This window comes from Solea senegalensis, linkage group LG2 (assembly GCF_019176455.1).
Source record: "Solea senegalensis isolate Sse05_10M linkage group LG2, IFAPA_SoseM_1, whole genome shotgun sequence".
NCBI classification, from domain to species: domain Eukaryota; kingdom Metazoa; phylum Chordata; class Actinopteri; order Pleuronectiformes; family Soleidae; genus Solea; species Solea senegalensis.
The window spans coordinates 8,478,923-8,500,906 of record NC_058022.1 but is presented as its reverse complement, the minus strand read 5'-3'; the positions used below and the strand labels follow the sequence as shown (position 1 = coordinate 8,500,906).

General features: G+C 39.3%; 1 protein-coding gene across 4 annotated transcripts in view; it reads left to right on the top strand.

The window, feature by feature from the left end:
* The window catches only part of thsd7ba (thrombospondin, type I, domain containing 7Ba), a 158,841-nt gene that overhangs the window by 79,491 nt on the left and 57,366 nt on the right, over positions 1 to 21,984 (top strand). For all 4 annotated transcript variants that reach the window (XM_044018621.1, XM_044018619.1, XM_044018620.1 and 1 more), the window contains exons 6-9: positions 492 to 661; positions 5,058 to 5,216; positions 11,965 to 12,165; positions 20,061 to 20,252. In XM_044018621.1, coding sequence (XP_043874556.1) covers positions 492 to 661; positions 5,058 to 5,216; positions 11,965 to 12,165; positions 20,061 to 20,252 — 722 coding nt within the window. The remainder of the gene's footprint in view (positions 1 to 491; positions 662 to 5,057; positions 5,217 to 11,964; positions 12,166 to 20,060; positions 20,253 to 21,984) is intronic.

Here is a 21,984-nt window from a genome sequence, read left to right as displayed (position 1 = left end):
GATGGGGATGACAAACGGTATTTGACAGAACAGCATTGTTTTAGTGTCACTTGGATTAATATAGACTTTGACTCGTTGAGAAGAAAGCAGTCAACTGAGGATTTTTGTTTTCCCCCTCGTCGCAGATTTTGTTTAATTTTCTGAATCTACGTGGAGTGCCTGAGGGTGGAGGATTTACATGATTAGGGAAAGCTCATTAAGGAAATTAAGCATTTGATAGATTACTACTGGCTGTTGTTCTGGTAAACTCCTCCAGTATTACTGCGTTCTGCACCACTGCATGTTCCAGAGCTATGAGATGTTTTGAAATGAAAATAATCACGTCATTCTCCTTCTAACATACAGCGAGAGAGGTTCTTTGTTATTTTTGTTTTCTTTTGCTTTGACCTGTTTGTTTGTGTACTGGTGTAATTAAGTACATTTTGTTGAGCACGTGATCTGACATGTTTGTTTCTCATCACCAGTATAATCATGTCTCTGTGCTCCGTTAGGTTTGTGTGGAGGACCACTGACTGGGATGACTGCCGTATCCTCCCCTTACTCAGTCAGCAGGACCGACGGCTGGCGAACATCAGTATTCTGTGTGGAGAGGGCATCCAAACTAGGAAGACCTACTGTGTTCAAGTCCCTGATGAGTCAGCACCGCATCACAGGAAAGAGGGTAAGGGAAAAAAAAAAAACCCTGAAACCTGTTAATCTTTCTTAATGCAGGGATCGGGAGAAGCAATAAATTCCAAATGAATTCAGCAGTGTGTTTTGATATAAGCCGCAAGTATAAATTATGAAGGTGAAAGTTAGCGGCAGAGCCCGTTTGTTCTTTAAGTTATGTGTAAAATCAGGAAGGACACTTTTAGTACAGAAGACAGTCAGGATCATTTTCTCATTCAAACCACGTCAGAACACTGTAGCACGGGCCGACCACTCTGCATACAGAGATAATAGTGGGGCAGCACATAGCTCGGTGGAAAGGAAAGTTGGCTTGTAACCGGAGGGTTGCCGGTTGGAGTCCCCACCATGTCAAAGGGCTGTGGTACCCCTAAGCATGCTACCAACTCCCATTGCTTCCCGGGCGCTGCCTAGTGGCTGCCTACTTCTAATTCTACAAGGTTTCTAGTAGAGGATGATGAGACGGAATTTCCCTACAGGGATTAATACAAATAAATAGATTACTACTGGATTACTGTCTATGAAGGATAATACACCTGTATACAGATTGACATGGCACTTTAAAACTGTTTGCGTGAACAGGTGTAGAGAGTCTCAGGTGCCTTATCTCAAAAAAGCCCCTGCTTTTGAGATAGAGAGAGAGACTGATATAGAGCCTTCCCAAATCCTCTTTGCACTTTGCTTCCCCAACAGCTTTAGATGGACATTCCCTGTGTTCATAGACAGTGTGCTGTGCAAAGGTGCATTTAATGCCAAACGTCAAGCAATTCAGCGTGTCACTTTTCTCGTCACTGGATCATCGCGTTTACCCGCACAATTAAGGCAAGCACACAACCAGTGACTATTGCCTGGGGCTAATGCTGAAGCTAACCAGCAGCAAACAACACACCAGCCATCAGTGTGACCAGCAGCTTGAATCAAGAGACACGTCTATTTTCAAAGGACCAACTTCCTCATTCTCTTTCTGGCAAGACTGCTCCCTCTTTACCCAGTCTGGCTCCTTCAATCTGCACATACAGCAGATTTCCTGTCTCTGCAGGATTTACAAGGCCCAGCCCGACTGAAGATTGCATCTTCGCATTGGCTTTAGTTTTAATCTTTGATCTTCCGGATGAAAGACTCTTTGGAGTTTCTTCTTTTGTGCTGTAAACGTTTGCAGGACCAAAAATCTATAGGACATTGAGACCCAAATTAGTCAAGACGAGCACATCCACTTCGGCACCCTTGACGTGTTTGGGGGAATTGTGAATGGGTTTGTCCTGCTCTGGTTGACAAGTGGAACACACCGCTGACCATTTAAACACACAGGGATTTTCATTGTTCTTAGAAAAGGAATAAAGCCATTATTTTTTCAGTTTGTCCACTATAATCACAGGGTTGGTGGTTGGATCCCCAGTTCCTCGTTGTCACTGTTCTGTGTATTTAATGTAATAATGTAGCAAAACCATCTTTTGAACCTAAATATTAACAGTATTTTTTCTGTACATGCTGTATAGTCACGCATACATATTAGATGATCTCAAAACGCATACAAAGTACAAGTAATTACAAATAGGGTTTAGGACTATTTACGTTCACGTTTTGCATCTCACCCCCTCCTTTTGTATTATCCCGTCGAAGCATCTGTGAAATCTGTCGAGTCTGCGCTGAAAAAGAAAATGGGTGCTTTCTGGAAATAAGTAAAATAGACTTTGTGAGGTTGAGAAATATGACCACTGGTGCCATGTGCGGGTGAATTGGCAGGAGAAAGGAACAAACAGTGGACAAACAGCAGAGGAGTGAGGGAGAGGAAGACTCGATAGCATGCAGATTTATTAACACTTTGTGATAAAACAACTCCATAACACATTTAGTCAAAGTAGATAATTAGTTTTAAGAGTAACTGAGGTTAGTCTAAAGGAGACAGAATCTCATCTTGTATTGTGGTTATTTTAGACCTTTAAAAGCAGAGTTGAAGAAGTTTGGTTTGTTGTCGATATCAGAACCTGATTTCTTGATCTTAGTCTAAACTCTGTGTGGATATACATGCACATACAAAAACACGTGCCAAGCAAACATACTCATTCCATTTTACGTTTCGTACTTAAGTTTTTGTTTTCTTTTTTCCTGTAAACTGTAATTGTTCAGCCTTTATATGCAGATTAATACACTAATTATCATAGATTTGTTGGGTGAACTAATTGTTTTGATGTAATGTACTTGGGGGGATTTCTCTGACCCAAATCAGCCGAGTTGGTTGTGATCCCATTATTACACAAATGGCTTGTTTGCAGCTCCAAACTGTGCACTGGTGCTATTTCATTTTTTTCTTTCTTTCATATGTTTAATATAATGAATAATAAGTTAAAAGGGAATACATGTCGAACAGTTGTGACAACAGTTGTCATTCTCACTACATCTTAGATTGTTTGTGATTTATATTGTGTGCTCTACTTTGACGGTGGCTCTCACTAACCCTCCGCCCTCACTACAGAAAATAAAAGTCACCACTTCCTGTCTAGGGAAAATTTCGTCTCTATGGAAAGAAGAGACATTATTTAGCACTAAAGAATAAAGGAGAAAAAGCGCGCTCTTAGTTAAATCACTAATGTTTGCACTCGCTCTGCGTGGGGGATTAGCACCACTGATACATGCTCAAACCTCTGAGTAAACTGTGTTAACAACCCAGAATCTAGGTTGTAATGCAAAGCTAAACTTAATTGCTTTTGGTAAAAATATTCATATGATATATGTATATGTGTATATATATATACATTTTATTTGTTTATTATTGTTCTGTCTTTGGGATTTTATGTTCTTATTAAATTTAATATTAGTATTGTTTTGTTTTGTTTTAATCTGTGAAAGGTGCTATATAAATAAAGTTTACTCACTTACTTACCAAATTCGGATTCAATTAATCTTAGAGTTTATAAAATCACCATACACAACGGAGGAAAAACAGGGAACACATGCATATCAAGTATTTCATTAATCTTTCTAATTGGACACAGTGGGTGGCTGTTAATGGCTTTCAAGGTCTTTTGCAAATTGCACTCAATTCCTGCCTAATAAACACAACAATTTAGATAATAACATATCATTTTTCTGTCGTATTTTTTGAGGTAGGTATGTGTTGTGTCCAACAGTGACAGTGTTGGGAGAAAACCTATGACGACGGCTCTTTGATCCAGCGTGAAGGACAGAGATCAATATGTCAGCTGTAATGCTTTCCTTGGCTTCTGCTGATGTAAACAGATGTGACCGGCGAGTGTGTAACATGGGGAGCTATTTGTAATGTGCAAAGCAATTTGTTCCGATTTGATGTTTTCAAGAGTAATGCAATAGATAAACTTGTGAAATCACAATTGAGGGAACAAATAAGAAACATCTGTACCAAGCACTTTATCAGCGCGTTTAAACAAACATCTCTTTTTTTTTCTTTTTTTACAAAGGACATCAAACACCATGTAAATTACGTTTGGTTAGAAGACAAAAATGCACGATGGACATTTAGGGAATTTCTCTCGGGGCTCTTATTTAAATGGAAATTTGCGTTTCAGTGATGTGCGGAGGCGCATCAAAATGGATTATTAGATTGAATAAATTCCCTTGTTGTCCCAGAATAAAAAGATACCCTCTTATTCTGTGTGAGAGACTAATGTCGGAGCACATTACAGGTGGCAGAGCTGTCTGTGATCTACAAATGATGCCAACCGTGCTTAGCAGTGAATTGGTTAGACCGTGACTTGCCTTAATATTTCCCTTTTCAGCTCCTGTTTACTCCTTTAGCTCGCAGGCTTCCCTTGGTTTAATATTCTCCTGAGCCAGGCATGAGATGTACTTTCTATTTCCTCCTTTATTTTTGACTCCACAAAAAGCTCTGCTATGATATCTACCCTGCTTTTCTGCACAGTCTACAGAATTTGCTGCTAAAGCCGTTATTAATGTTTGAGCTTCTTTCTTCATTTGAGCCCAATGGCAGTTTTCTTCATCCTCTTTACTCTTCGTTAGTGTGCAGTGTCCCCACTCAAATAAAGAAATAAATGAATGATGAACACCGACATGTCTGTTGATAACCATCAACATAATAACTTTAGTTGGGGTTAAGAACTGATTTCTAACCCTTACCCTTCATGTGAAATATGTAATCACTTACAACTTACATGATTTATGTTAAGGGAACCAACTTTGTAAGGGAGAAAAATGTGAGTGTTTAAAAATATTAACATCTCCACAATATGAGTGATAGTCACATTGGGGACTTAACAAGCATCACCCTAACCAGAACATGACAATTACTTGCTTGACCTTCATGTTTATGGTAACAGTAGCCTAACCCTAACCTTAACAAATGACCTGGAATTTATGTTTTATTCTTGCCTCTGTTTTTTTTTTTTTTGTCTGTTCAGTATCCAGACCTGTGAATGCCAGGCTGTGTGCTGGTGTAGAGCCCCCCTCGGGTGTCCAGCCCTGCTCCGTCCCCTGCAGGAACCGCTGTCTGCTCGCCCAGTGGTCATCCTGGAGTGGCTGCTTACATGACAACTGCAAAGAACCGCAAGGGAAGAAAGGTACGTCTTTACCTCAGGTAAACAACTCAGGTAAAGTTCATTAGAAGGTTTTAGATGTCAGAATACGGGCCTGGATTATGTCCACTGTGAGGGCATTATTATGGTCGGATATTTTTATTAGTGGTTTCCAAGTGTGCAGAGAATTCTGATGGCTTGAAACTGGAACTGTTGCAAAAGCTTTTCCTGCCACTTTGGCGGTGTAAACATGAGTGTTTTTTTGCTGCTGTTTTCACCACGTGCCATCATAAAGTTGAATTTAAAATTGTAATCTTGTAAACAATGACCAAAGAGATTAGGTTTAGGGACATGAAATGGTTTGTACCAGTGGCAATTCATACAAGAAATACTGCATTTATGTAAGATGAATAATCTCACGGCCTTGAACATTGTATGGCAGACTGCAGCACCTTAAATACAGTACATCTTGAGAAAAGATGCCTCCATCACTGTGGTACAAAGGATTTCTTCAGCCTGTAAATAGAGGGATAGATAGAGAAAGATATAGATCCAAAAAAATAAGAAATGAAGAGGGAGACTAAATAAGTTGTTTCAGTCTGTCTCAACCTTGGGTCATGACCCCTTTTGGGGTTGTAGAATAATGTCTGGTGGTCACCAGAACAAAGAAAGAAATTTTAAAATAAGACAATACAAATAATAATATATATTTTTGTTTTTACTTTAAACTGTCTATACCAATGATGATATCTGAGTGCGTTTAAGAGTCAAAGTGTGTTAGTGCTTGGACAAACTATCAAAAGACTTTTTGGGGGAATTGGGTTAATTTGCTGTGCGTCAGCCTCACCTCTGAGCATGAGCATCCAGCCAGTTTGTTATGACGAGGCAGAGAAGAAATATTCAACCTCAAGACCAACAAGAATTCAAACACGCGTCTCAAGGTGAATCTGCTGCTGACAGCTGCTCCATCAGCGGCAACGGAATATGCCCGTACCAGCAGAGCACCGAGCTCACTACAGTGGAAATATCAGCCTGGCTTTCTTCAGCAAGGATTTACATGACTTTTGCTGTTATTATTTTTATTATTACTACATGGTCACTGCGCCTTTCCCAATCAAAGGCATGTTAAGTGAACGTATGGATTTCAAATAGAAAATACAAGGCGTTGTGTCAGAATCAGACACAAAACTGATCATCAATGCATGCAACTTAAACAGCTGTTCGGCGGCGCAGCGAGGAAGGAAAGTGTCACAGAACGTGTCGTGTTTCTCCTGATTTACAACTTCACACAACAGTCAAAGTTGACAACAAATAAATCAAAAAGTTAAGAATCATCTCGGCTTCATTGCACCTGTCCACTGAGCCAACAACATTCACTGATGCAGGAAAAAACAGAAGGGAAAAAAAAAAGGAGAAAGGATTAAGGAAAAAACCTGTTTGTCAAACTCTGTAACTTGATTAAAATAGTTTTGCAGTAAAAAAAAAAGGAAAGTTTAAAGGAAAAGTGCTCGCTATGTTGGCGTACGTAGTCAGAGTGTAAGCCCTCGTGTGTGAGATGCTTTACTCTTTATTGTTACTGCTGCAAGTGAAGAAGCAGACAATAGCCCTGAGAGAACAGGAAGATCCATTCATGTTACAGAGAACCAGAGACCTGCTCATTACTCATGCGTTATGGAAAAAAACAGATGACAGTCAGCGCAGGCTGTGTTTGAAGGTTCGCGGCTCCAAAACAGCTGAGAACCACTGTTACAGAGGGTCAAAAAAGAAAGTAATATGAATGATAAATATTGCCTCAGCGGTGGTTGCATTTGCTCTCAGTGTTTTCCATAAGAGAGTTAATACACAGAAAGGGTATCAAGGAATTTTCTACAAAGAAAATAATAAATGGGCTTTTATTTATTGATCAAAAGTCAATAAATGACAAACAGTCCAGTTCTGCTGCACTTCACTGTGTTGTGCAGTCACGATTCATTGTTCTCAGAAACTGTTTTCCGAACCGCTGAGTATCTTTAATTCGGTCAACGGGAGCTTTGCGCTAACCGGAAAGCTATTGCACATGTCTTCAAATTTTGCACTGCACCATGTTTTGAAAGTCTAAGCTTCTGTGGTTTTTTCCATCGCTGAACCTGAAAGTGAGAGACGTATTGTGGCTGACGGTGTCAGAACAAGAACGCAGGGGAGAGAGAGCGAGAGAGCGAGAGGCAGTGTATGTTTGAATCGTAAATTCTTGGTTGATAAGTGGCTTGCTGTGAGGAAGGAATAAGGCAGTACATATACAAACCAGCACAGATGAAAGACAGAAAGAGAGCACACCTGTAGTTCAGCTCTTAGTCCCCAGGAGGGTGATGGGAGTATCAGCAGAAAATGTACCTCCCGTCTGAGTGTTCGTGTGTGTTGTTGCTGGAGTATTCAGCACACTTGTGCTGTGTGAACGTTCTTGTCTTTTTTGCACAGGTGAGCGCGTGTCTTTTCTGACTGCTTTAGAAAGGTTAGACATTCCGTGTGGAGTGGAGGGTGTGAGTTTCTGTCGGCGTTGACGGCAGTGCTGTGGCGCTCTCGGTGTGTTTGTGCTGTGCTAAAAGGGCAGCGTGACCTCATCCCTGCCATGAGTAAATGTGCATGAAAGCGCCCCGGGGAACGACTTAAGGGTCCATTGTTCAGGTCAGTGCCCGCAATCTTCAACGCAGGATCTCCATGGGATGAGTCAGCCCCTCTCACAGACAGTGTCATTAATATATTTCAAGGAGTGCAAAACAGAGCATCTGCTGTTTAGCAGAGGGCTCTCTTGTGGCATACTGTCTTTTGATGGCATTCATAAAGACCCAGAGCCTGAAGCAAAAAAAAAAAGGAGTATGAAACCGATAAAAAAAGTGAGCTCTGGAAAGCAATGAACTGTTATTGAGTAGCAGAGTAGTCTTATGATCCAAGTCATCCAGCCATGCTGCTCGTGCTGCAGAGATTTCTCGGTCCTATCGAACATGCACTTAAACCTCATGTTTTACAACAGCAGCGGAAACTGATCCGTTCCTAATCGAAAGGCCCGCGGGATCCCGCTTTTCAGGTAGAGGCGCCAAGATGAGCTTTGCTCTCTGGAAAATTACAATTTTAAATAGCTGGAGTGGAGCTTTTCGTTTTTTTTTTCTTTCTTTTTTTCATGTTATCTTAGACTATCACATTTTGCAGCTATGTGGGGAAAAAAAATGAATACACTTTATGTTTTGGTTCCACCAGAAGTCACCCTGCTGGACTATTGGATTTTTTACGAACAACATTGTGATGAAAATCACTGGATAGTCCTTATTTCCCTGGAATAAACCCACTGTGACCAAGAAAACTTTCAATTATTAATATCTATGGGGGCATGCCCGGACCGAATTGTGTTATTTTTGTGGTCTGAATGTGAGTAGCACTAAGTGCTCTGGGCAGTACTGCGATCGATCCACAGTGTCTTTGCTCTGCGAGCGCACATTTGAGCAGCAGCACTCGGATCTGGCTCCTGAACTGGTGCCTTTCGTCAGTAGATGGTCGGGTGGATGTAATTTGCACAGTTGGCATCCTGGGGTTAGACAGTTCCACCTCTGCTCAGGAAAGAATGTGGGACCTTTCTGCCAAGTTTTCAGTGCAGTGGTGAAATGAATATGGCTCCTAAAGAAAAGCTGCTACTGCGAGAGTGTTAGAGAATTTAGTGGGTGAAGCACTTGAGCCTACAAAGCATTTTTTATTCTACCACAACCTCTGTGTGTGTTGTCAGGAAATTGGAAGAGCTCAGCAGTTGATAAAGATTGTATTTCACAAAGTAGTAGTTGAAGTGTGACACTGTGAATAAATATTGTATAAAAAAATGCAACTTTGAATGTTTTAGGGTGGACAATATAAATCAAATCATGGTGCGCTGACGTGCTCGGTTATTGGTCGCTGGTTTCATAATGGTTATGTCAAAATGTTATCTGGTAGTTTTTGTGATGGCACACTTGATATTTAATACACATTTACTGTTCAAGTCACATGAAATTCTCCTTTATATCTCACTGCAATTGTTCATTTGTTCTATTATAAACAAAACGTACTAAAATAAACTCAAGATGCTTGCCTGGAGAAGCAATGTGTTCAATGCTTAAATCGGGAAACTGGGGAATTAAATAGGTTTCTTTTCATATTTATTTTGTGTGGAGTTCAGTGTAAGCACTTGGAGTTGCCCTGTGTATGAATAGTGCTATACAAATAAACCTGCCTTGCCTTAAGTTGAAAACAAGTGATACAAAAGTGATTAAAAAAAAAAAAAAACTGTATGATGGCACAGAAATTCAGAAAAAGCAAATCTAAAATCACACAAGTAGCTGCACCTTATTATTCCAGGGATTCCCCTTGATTCCTGTTGGGCTTGGGTTAGATGGGGCTGCTGCCATTTCCTCATCTCCCCATAGCCGTTTGATAATACAATAATGTTTGGCTGCTTCCCAAGTCTTTATTTGGTTGGACATCTGCAGGCAGCTCACTTTTCCCAGTCAGCTGGCTGACTTACCGTAGCAAGTCGTGGCTTCTCTTGCTATTATTCTCTGACAGTTGCCCCTTTTTTGAGAGTTAGGTCTTTTTGAGCTCCTCATCTGTGACCGACATAATTCTTGGCTGTTTGACAGATTCTCACTTTGGCTCTAAGAACAGATTTTCACTTGTCACGAATTAGAACTTAATCCTCACTGTGGCAGCAGAACATGTTTCACCTGCCCTCTGCAACTCCTGCAGGTGAAACTGTACAATTTGAACACTTTTAAGGCTGATTAACTTTGAAAGAATCACTGGATTCAAAGGTACCCTTTAGTTAGTAAGGCTAGAAATAACCTATACTGCAACACAGTAAAGGACAGTCATTACACTGGTACTTTCTCAGATCAAAAGAATATGTAAATAATTTGCAGTCATGCGATCTCTGATTAAATATACAGGTCTCTCTAGAGCTCTCAGTTTTTGCTAATTATAGGCCCATCTCCAAACTGTCTTATTTTTCTAAAATCCTCTAGAACGTATTTTTCAGTAAATGTTTGGCCTTTCCGGAATAGCACAATAATCTCAAGGTTTTCCAATCCGGTTTTAAAACTCTACACAGCACAGAATCAGCTCTCTTAAGAGTTTTGGATGATATCTTTATAGCCTCTGACTCTGGTGACTGTGTAATTCATGATCTTTATCTCTCACTCAGAGAGCAGTGGGTGGGCATTAGAGGTGTAGACTGGAGTGCTTCAGGTGACTGTGTATCTGCCTTTGCTCCTTTCTCATGCGAGGTTCCTCTTGGCTCTGTTTTAGGCCCTGTTCTCTTCTCTTCTCTTCTCTTCTCTTCTCTTCTCTTCTCTCTCCATCTGCTCCCACTTGATTGTCAGCTTTATGTGCCTCTTTAAAGAAAATAAAAAACCTGTCTTGACAACCGTGCTGTTGTGGCCCCTAAACAGCAGAATGATCTGCCTCTGCACATAAGACAGTCCTCTTCATGTTTGTTTCATTCGCCTTTGACACTATTTAAGTTGGTGACGTTATTTTACCTTTGCTTTTATTTATTTTATTGTTTTTTATTGTATGGCCGTTATCCATGTTTTATGTCTTTTCATTTATTGTAGTTGTTTTTTGAATGTATTTTACATCTGAGCCTTTATGCCTTTTTATTTACTTTGTGTTTTATTTCTTATTCTGTACAGCACTTTGGTCCACTGTGGTTGTTTTAAAGTGCTTTACAAATAAAATTGGATAGGATTGGATTCTTAAACACTTAACTTTCAACACTCAACATTTATTCCGTTCTCTCCCAAATGGTGGGTGAGTCTCAGCAAAGATTTATTTTATTCATACATTTATTTTTTTATTTTTTTTGCTGTAACTTATATTTTAGCCTGACATGAGCTGCGATTGATTCCTTTAGCTTTCTATAGCACGCAAAACTCACTCATCTTTTACCTCCACTGATCTTATACCTCTTACCTGTGTTGCAGAAGTTTTAAATAAAAAAAAAAAAAAAGTAAGGTAAAGTTTTAGTGTTTAAGAATTAATGACATGTAATAGTGAGACTGCAGAGTGCAACAATGGAAGACTCCTACACTTTCGTCTCTCCCTTTCTCAAGCGCAACAGGGAACTGCAGTGGCCTTCGCATAGCAGAAAGGATTAAATTCTCCTTCACATCTCGTCTCCCTCCCTCCCTCACTCTCTCGGCTGTTTCTTCTTCATTAATTTATGCATCAGGTTTACGTGGGTGAGACTGCTCTTTATTTGCGTAGTAAGTTTCCGCTTCAAAACACCAAACGTGCGTCCATTTGGGCTGCAGTAGAAATATGGCAGCCTCTGTTAAAAAAAAACAAAAAAAAGCACAGCTCTTGCCTAAAGTACATTTAAAAGGCTTATTCTACAAAAACCAAGCAACGTTTCAATTGTTAAATATGTAATTTCTGCCAATAAATTATCCAAACTGTTACACACTTGATCTTTATTGGATGAGTAACAACACCAGCTTCATTAAGACTTGCCTATTTCCAACACCAGCTTAAAAAGCAAATGATAATTGTAAATTGTTCCATATGACTTTTATTAATGTTACTGGGAAGTGCTGTGGCTCGCTGCAGCACAGTTAATGAGAGACTTGAATAATTCATCACAGAGATAATGTTCATTTAAGGTCTAAGTGTATTGTAGCAGAATGTCTATAGGGAATTGAATACACACACAAACCTGGTTTCCAAACTTTTTTTTTTTTTTGGAATGCATCATAGTGCTGCAGTATATAATGTGATAATGAAAAAGCATTGTTGTCAGGTTTCAGACAGAGGAGGAGAGACGTGCTGTGGGAGTCCGGCACTTTTGCAGAACCCTGTCCTCATCTGGTCGAGTCCGTCCCATGTGAGGATCCCTCCTGCTACCTGTGGCAGGTCCAGCAAGAGGGAAGCTGCGTTCCCAGTCAACAGCCCTGTGGTCCTGGAGCTGCAGCCCAGAATGCCACCTGTGTCAGCTCTGAAGGTACGTCCTGGATTTGCATGTTATAGGAACAGTGTCTGTCAGTCACTGAACTCGGGTGTGTTTCAGGGTCATTCGCTTTGTGTTACTTCCGTCAAAAGCCTGGGCGATATATTGACAAATGAGAGAACATTTTTGTTAAATAAAGCCTGACATTTGACATGATAACCAGAAGCTTTAGTTTCACAAAATGTTAAACTATTTCTAAATGTATTACTTTAATTTATAACCCCCATAAAATGACAGTTAATGTGAAAAGGTTGACAAAACACAGGGATTTCAACCCAGTTGTGGGTTGTCAATTAAGCAAAGACCTTATTTTCGATGTGGCTTATCAAATATGTTTATTTACAAAATGTGGCATTTTATTGGAGTAGATTTTTTTTTTAACATCTTATTAGACATAGATTTGATCATTTACAAACACGTTTGAGCACCACACAGTTTTTCATTCTAACGGTGTTTCCTTAAGGAGACAATTACCAAACAATGCTTTTAACTCCTTTCCAAATGCACAATACTAGCTGGAAGATTGCGGCTCATACCGACATCAGTCAGACTTATTTATTTAGCAGCATATCTTTGCTACTCCAGACTGCACTGTGAAAACACAGCACTCTTTATGACAGCTTGCATCCTCTTGCAGCACAACATGCTTGAATAGGAAATCAAATAAGGCAATTAAGAAAGCAACAGCAAACAACTTGCTACTTATTCAACATCATCTGCTGCAAATAATTCCATATTCTTCTCTCCCATTGGCTCATGTATGTGGACCCTACTCTGCCTTCTGATACACTTACATGTGATCCTTTCTGACAGGATTATAAAACACAGGTAAAAAAAAAAAGGATGCAATTAGGTTTTTAAATCTATGGAAATGACCAATTAATGCCTGCATGAAGCTTTTATTCTGACTTTTAATCAGGTCAGTGTTTTCTGTGCGCATAAACTTGGGTGATGGTCCCTCATGAATAATGCATGGTCTGTTAACTCTTATGTTCCTATCAACATAATGATAATGCTGAGCAGAATGGATCACATGACACCTGAGAGTTCATGCATCTCAAGGAGGGCAATCGATAATATTTTGTGTTTAGACCACAGAACTGATGGCTGTGCAGCCTCAATTATTTTAACTGCTACTTGTAGCTCCAGTCTAATTATAATTGGGAATAGATGCGGCAGTCTATGGTTAGGATGATTTCAAAATAGCTTCATAGCATCTATCTGTCAGACATTAATTCACATTAAACCTTCCTGTTATACACACTCTGGTGCTCAATACAATCTATTATTCCACTGTATCATTTACTCTGCTCATAGCTACCGTGGCTGTGGGAGGTCACGTATTAATAAAACGTAACTTTGGGTCATAATAAGCTATTTGCACTGACAATGTATCCGCTTGTATTTCTCATATGAGGGCAGTCATATCAGTGGATGTCAAAAAATACTGCCAGGGACGTGATGCATTTTATTTTTCATGAATAATTCTGATGAAATTTGACTTTGACAGACATTCAAAAAAATTCTGAGCATCATGGTGTGGAGGACTTAATATTGCTACCGTTCTATATTGACTGCTTGTTTAAAATGTACCATCTGCTTGTTTTTACTGTAATTGTTTTCAGACTGAAGGGGTGATATATGGATAAACAAGTCATGGCATTACCGTTATAATTCTGTTGTTCAGTTTGTTGCGTTTTGTACAATCATCTCGCTGAGATGATCTCAGTGACCCCCTTCACCGCGGAAAGTTTTACTAAATACTAAACACGCTTCACATGTCATGTCGGTGTCAAAAGCGCTTGCGCTCATCAGTGCATCCATGGGTGTGTTTGTCTTAAAATAAGGTGAGAGGTCAGACGCAGTGTCAATGCATTGCTATCTTGAGGCAGCAGAAAGCCGCATGGTGCAATTCACAATCCACATTGTGTCGCACACTGTGACGCACTTCAGTGCTGCTCCTCCTCCTCGTCATCATCATCAGTTAAAAGCATTTTGAATATGGGAGCATTTCTTCATCCTGTGCAGTCTAATAGAGTTGACGGGACAGTGGAGGCAGAGGATGCACCATCCAAGGACCACATGCTTTTTAAACATGGAGGGTGCTGGCTGCCTTGAATTCAGCCCCCCAGAAAAACTTAGTGTACTGTACTTCTGTCTCTTCCTCCCCTCCCATTCATTTCCTTAATCCTAACTGATTTTCAGCTCTAGTTCCCTTTTTCTGCATTGTAGGCAGAGAATCTTCACTTTCCTGCGTTCACCATTTAAATAGCAATGCAACTTCAGATAGTCTCGTGGACCACCACTTGTGATGTAGTTTTTACTACAGTGTAATAACAACGTGAGCAACCTTTAATGTCTTTCTGTGCATCATCTTTAGGTTTCTGTGGTGCGTTGTCTTCCCACTACTGTTTTACAGAAGCACAGTTCTGCAGAAATAGCAGTAGGAGTCTGAGCTGTTGTGGAAGACACGTTTAGACCGACTGTGGAGAGTAAAACAGATTTAATCTGTGTAAGACATTTTTACACAGATTAAATTCTTGTTTTAAAACAGGCAGCATCTGTGATATGTGCAAATGCACATACCTTTTGTTTACGGATTTATTTATTTTTTGTAATGATGTCTCGTAATCGTGATGATTTCTTTGCAAACGTTATGTTCATGGAGCTAGGCTTCAGGGTGATTTCTGGATAACATGAGAAGTGGAAATGTTCCAGCTCCTCGTCATTACTCGCCTGGTACAAAGACTTAATTTAGAGCAACTCACTCAGTCTATCAATCAGTGATCTCTTGTTTGCGTTCTATTTCAGCAGTCTCCTCATTTCAAGACTAGATCATTTCTTTTTCAATAAAAGGCTGCTCTCACCATCAACCCACGTCACAGTGCATTCTTACAGCATATACAGAATCAGACCTCAACAGCTGAAATAATTAGTTTTCCTATGTACAGATTCCTTTTTTATACATCGCTACCTTTTTTATTCAATATCATTGCGGGTTTTAACCTCAAAACCCAGATCCCCACCCCAAAGTTGACGGTAAATCCTTTGAATAATTCTGCCCAAGGTCTCATGCAAACATGCAGTCGAGTGTATGTTTTCCAGTAAATTATATCTGATGGGGAATCTGAAGCTACTGAAGCATCTTTTATCACCTATGTGGATACCAGCTTTCATTGCCAAGCAAACACGGAGTAATTCTTCAAGTCACTAAGGTATGGATGAAATCAAATAGCATTTAGAGCATTTAACATTTTACGAGCATCTAAGTTCTGGGGCTCATGATGGTGCAGAGGGATCTAACATGAGGAAGGCTGGACTCATTTTCCGAATGAAGTAAATCACTCTTGTGCATCACAATGTCTGTGCATTTTTCACTTGGTCTTCATCCATTTTCTACCATCTGCTGAAAACAGTGATGTTCTTACTTAGCCCTTTACATCTCTGTTGTAAGTTAAATAAATGTGTGTTTTAAATTGGGAGTGTTGATTAGCTGACACCTCTGGCATGATGGTTTTTTTTTTAATATATTTTATCACATACAACCCTAAGCACTGTTCAGGCACTCAAAGTGTATTTATGCATGCCCAATACCATGAGGGATAGAGGTTTATTTTGCTAAAATTCCCCAGTTTTACATCAAAATTACACAATTCTTACTTGTCTTTTTCTTTTCAAAATAACAACAAAAGCTTGTTGTATGTCTGGATGGAGGTAAATCTTGAGCTACTGAACTTAAGACAAAAAGCAAATACGGCACATTCCTCAGAACACGGCAATGCATGATATTGCTCTAAAGTAAAGGAGGCACTCGTCTACTTATATCCCCAAATTTGCATCCTTTACTGTCACAGAATTTGCATCTTGAGTTATGCTGCACAAAGAAAAGCCGAAACGGACAAATGCGGTAACTATACGCCACAATAAGAACTGCTGTGTTAGCTACAGGTATTAGTCCACTGGCTGTTTGCCTCAGGCTTTGTAAAACTATTTTGACAGCTCACGCAGCTCCCATTCACTGCACAGTGACCAGTGTAGTCAGCACCTTTTCATAAACTAGCTGCCAACCATAGTGAACACAGGCTCACATATACCAAGTGCAGAGCTGATGGCTGTTATGACAGATATGACCACTTATACATGTATATAACTATTACACACTGGCCACACTATTCCGTTAATGGTGAACTATATTATTCCATTCACACGCAAATACAGCAAAAGCATCAGTTGGTGACCCTTATGGCGGTTTTTAGAGACCAGGCCCACTTAGATGTTCACAGTGATTTTGTACAATTTGCCTTGTTGCTTCCCCCCTCCCATAACTTTATCTTAAAAGCTGCCAATGAAGAGTGAATGAAAACTATTAATTTTAAAGGCCAGGACTCATTTTTCTTTTCCTGTAAATGTATCTGAATAATAACAGTGAAGGAGATTAATTGGTATGTAGGCGAGCAGAATAGAAATCATGTTGAAATTGCATGCAGGAGGCAGTGATATTATATCTGAGTAAGAGCCCCAACTACAGAGCCCTATATTAATAATGCAACAGGACCCCTAGGGCAGCCATCTATTTGCAGAGTCTCCCTTCAACATGTAGTCTCACACATGAATTCACACACACACACACACACACACAGGATATGACTTTGGATTCATGTCATCATACATTTTCGGTTTAGGCTGCCTTTTCAAGCAAAACTTTGTGGATTAGTTGTTAGTGTTGTTTGTGAACATATTCATTAGTCCTGTGTGATTTCTGTTTTCCAACAAAAAGGGGAAATTATACGATTTTTCTCTTTTTTTGAAGGGATAGTTCAGAAGTGTTTTGACATTTGACAAAAGTACAACTTTTTTTTTCTTTTCCTTTTCTAAACATGCCTCGAGCATCACAGAGACTGGATCTGTCTAACTTTGTTGTTGTTTGATGTAAAACCACATGTTGTAATTGTATTTGTGTCAAAATAGCCTTGGTCATATATTCAGCTAATAACCTTATCACAAGGCAGCAAGAGAATGTGAGAATGCCAAAATATGTCACTGGTAGGTGAAAGAGAAGTGCTATATATAACCTAGAATAATCACTCACTGTTTTTATTTATATTATGTAACATATTTAAGTGTAACTAAACACCTTAAACACTTTTGTTCAGGTGGAAACCAGTGTATATAGGTATTTATAAATGTTATTTGCTGATCCAAGTTAAAATTTTCACAATTTAGTGCAACATATTAGTATTATGTGATCTAAATATCGGCATCTTTACTTACCCTTTAATTTAAAGACAATACACATTTACATGTGATTTTTGAGGCTCATTTGTCACTTTCAGCATGCACATTTTAAACCACAGTTTATCAATGTGGCTTATAATACTAGAATAAACAAATAAAATAAAAAAAAGTCTAAATATGAATAAAATTATTTATATACTATGTTTGGTGTCTAGTTTTCCATTGCCATTCTTAAAAATAACTTATAATTTATGTTTCTATAAATACTTTTGCAGTTTTTAAACATTATCTTGCAGCTCATTGGTGGATTCTGGCCTTTCAAACAGGGGAAGCTCTTTCCAGGCCCAGTTATTAATACATACATTCTGCCAAAGAACAACTAGAACAATGACACGCGATAATGATGTAAAACTTAAATGCTATAATTGTGTTTTTATTTACAGTGTATGTGTACCAATGAAAATGGGCTATATCGATGAGTAAATAACGCAGTTAAATTTTATTTATATAGCCCAACTTCGTGACTAAGTGACACCCTCTGTCCATAGACCCTCACATTGAGTGAGGAAAAACTCACAAAAAAACTGCCACAGAGGAGGGATCCACCTCCCAGGACTGACAGACATGCAGTAGGTGTCACATGTTACAAGAAACAAGTTCAACAGATTACACACAATAACTACCAATTTGTCTACAGACTTCCCATGCAAAATCCACAGAGGACTGAATCAGAAAAGGCAACGATGTCAATCAAAAATCATGCAGAAACCCAGTCTGTCTCTGAGATGAGTCTCTTGACTCCCAGAGAAGCTGAGTTTCCGTGAAAGTGATGTTTTTGCCGCATTTGTCCAATCACCGTTGAGCTCACCACAGTGAAACGCACCTATTCTGTGCCGTCCCATAGAGAACAGTTGAAGCTGAGCTTCAAGTGGTTTAAATCAGGAGGCTGCTACGGGAATACGAAGAACACGATCTGTGAGACGACGTGTGCTGAGCTTCCCTTGCTGTCTTAGACTGCACTGATGCAGTGTCCCATCGTCGTCTCATTCCAAGTCGAAAATGTCTCAAATACATGAACACAAAGCCATAGATGGTGAAGTGTTTGGATGTCTGTGTCACATAGACTTTTTCATTTTATGCAGATACATTTTTTTGCAGATTCACATCCATCTCAGTCCATTTGCATCTCCTCAAATGAAAGTTCTACTGCATCTCATACTCTCTCCAGTGGGACTTTACCATTACTTCAAGCAGATTAACGTCTCCGTTTTTACACACTCTTACTTTGATGGCTGGAAATCTCTGATGCATTCCCTTTAAGGGCAAAAGATTTTCAAACTACCCAAGGGAGTGTTTCACATCTATTGGAGGAGATGATACCTCTGTTTGCTCTCCGCCCTCCTCTGTATCAAGGGTATTAGCTCGGAGAAGTAAAAAAGATAAATTGATGACAAATCTGCCCTGGGGTTGTTATTGTTAAACCATATTCCATGATGTAGTGGCAGAGTTCAGCTAAGATAATGATAGTGCCGTGTGTGTGAGTGTGTATCTGGAAGAAAAAAAAATGCTTTGGCGGCTCCTGGCATTGTTTTGACATCAGGATGGCATGTCTGCTTCTGAAATTGATCTCCCACTCTTACAGGGACCTTAGAGAAATGTGTGCCTCTCTGTTACCTTTGGGCACGGATCAACAAAAACCACCAGAAACGTGTTTTCTTTTTTCTACTTCACCTTTTAACTTAAGATATAATTCACTTATGTCCACTTTGTTAGATTATATATCCCGTGTCTTTACAGTGTTATCACACGACATAAGAGTTGTTGCCATGTGCAGTCAGTGATCTGTCCTTTCTGTGCTGTTCACTTCACAAAGTTTAAGAGTTAACTGAAATCTTTGATAAATATTTAATGGCATGGCTTCTAGTTGAAGGCTGAGGGATAGTTTTCAAACAAGCCCTGAATACCAATGTGAAGGCCTTACTTTTTTTTTTTTTCCTGATGAATACAATGAAATTCTTTTTGTGTTTGATTGAATTTCATAACCAGAGTCCTCTTGTCACGGTTTGTCTAATGTGAATCTTTTACCGAGGAGAAAATGGTTTTCCGCAAGGATCAAAAATGATTGGCATTTGGAAAATGTGCCTCTATATACAACATCAATTCAAGGATCGTCATTTACAATAATAATAATAATAACAATAAAAACAACATTAAACCTTATCATAGTAACAGTCATAATTACAATTAGAAAACAGGCAGGCTTAATTACACTGATTACATTTAAATTTGTCAATAATGAGCATTAACAGAGTCAACACAAGTGCAACACATTCCCCTCTTATTAAGGAAAGATGCAGCCTGTACAAGGAAAACACTTGTTGCACTATATAAATACTGCAGTTACCCTGGGAGTCTGGGAGTAGATACTGCAGATATATCTGTATTTTATCATTTGGATGAATGCTTTGTTGTAAACCTGTAATCTGATCATCTTACATGTGTGATAGCAATGCTTGACTGGATTTTAATCCTATCCCAATATTTGTTCCATGAAAGGCAATAGGTCTTAGGAGCTTGATCCTGATCCTAGAGATACGTTTGAACTGCTCTGCACTTGTCTCATTTTTTTTAAAATCATAACTTGTCTTCCTCAGGAGAAGAGGTGTCCATTGCCCTCTGTGCAGGTGACCCACCACCCACAGAAGTGGTCTGTGAGGTGGCCTGTGCAGCAGACTGTGTGGTCAGCTACTGGTCCTCCTGGTCTCCCTGCTCTCACAGCTGTGCCACCAAGAGCTCAGAGGGCCGACAGAGCCGCACTCGCACTGTGTTGGCAATCCCAGGAAAAGGTACCACAGCATTCCATCTCAGTTTTTAGGCTTTTTACTCTGAAGCAAGGAATTGTTCTGTGTTTTTATTTTTTGTTTTTTTTTTATGGCTTGATTGTTTTTCAGCAGAACTTCACGTAACAATTTTCATTTCAAGTTGTCACTCCTAAAGTGTTTTCTTTTATTTGTCTTCTTTATATGTTCTGCTGAAGAAATTTGACTTTTTTTTCAGATGAGATTAAGATTGTGGCAGTCTGTGTTTTCTTTGTCATATAAAGCGTTCTAAAATAATACACGACAAAAGTGCAAATACAAAAATGTAGACGCAAAAGAGGACAAAAGATCATGAAAGCAAATATACAGTAGCTGTACTGTAGTCACAAAAGCACCAGGTTTCTATACAGAAAAAGAATGACTACAGCAATATCTCCAGTTCTGCTGCATTCATTTACACTTTTCTGTTCATTCTGTTTAGTCTGGCAATGTTTTTGCAGACTAATCCTGAATTGGCAGAATGCTGTGTTTTCCATATGTTTACAGAATCTGCTGCAGTGCTGGTAAACAAATTGCACCATGACACTGCAGATAACATTCATTTAAAAACAAACAAACAATAAAAACAATTGAATATTTCACTGCAGCTTTATTCAGATTTTTCTTTTTTTTGTATCTCAAATAAATTTGAACTTTGCGATAACCATTGATTATTGAGAGCTCTCACTGTCTGGCCAGTTTTTCTCTGCCAAGTGATTCCATAAGTCAGACTGCAGAGGTGATTAAAGTAAAGAGCTGCTATATTAATACAAGCACCACAGGAAAATGAATGACTGCAAAACTGTCTCCAGTGTCTTTGCATTTGTTTTTATTCTCCCGTAGTGCTATGAAGCCGGAAAGAAATTGCACTATGATGTTTTCAAACGCGATTACTCTGTTTAAATAACGTCAATGGCCATCAAAACTAAGAAACCCAAATCAGTGGCCATATTTTTGTCTGCGTAATCTAACTTGGCCGCAGAGCCTTGACAGCCCGTTAATCCCCGTAACCACATGCATATCTTCACTGACAGCTCATGAAAGAATCTCTCAGCTTAAGCCATGGGTTCCACACAGTGCTGGTATGTGTCTGTTTGTGTGTGTGTGTATTATTGTGTGTCCTTATATCTGCTTGTTTGTGTATAAAAAGGGTTGGGAATGCCAAACAGACCTGAAGGCGCAGGTGTTTATTTAATTGTGTCACGGTGACAAACTCACGCGTGCCTCACTGTGACTCTCACTGCAGGGCAGATGACGCTGACAGTCCTCTCTTTGATTTACTTCTCTTTGCATTCTTTGCACAGACCAGAGAATTCTCAGTGCACATTAATATATTAATGTATGCACGCCACTCAAAACACACATGGACATGTAGGCATGTGCAAGTTTGCACAACACACAAATAATGTACAATGCGTGCAGTAACTGATCTCGAAATGACACTGTGTGACCTTAAAATAGAGGAAAAGATGACATCTATGTAAATAATTTTTTTTTGCTTTTTTGGACATAGAAATGTGACCAAGTATAAGACAACCAGAGCACAGGGAACAAAGACTGGCCAGGGTTGTTATTGTGTGTGGTTGGACACAGCAATTTGAATTGGCCCGTGGATTGTGTTGCAGTGACCTGACTGTGACTTTACATTTGTTGTTCAAATTCTACCTGTAAACTTGTAAAGTGTCTGCTCAGCTAAGCTGGAGGGGGAAAAAAGGATTTC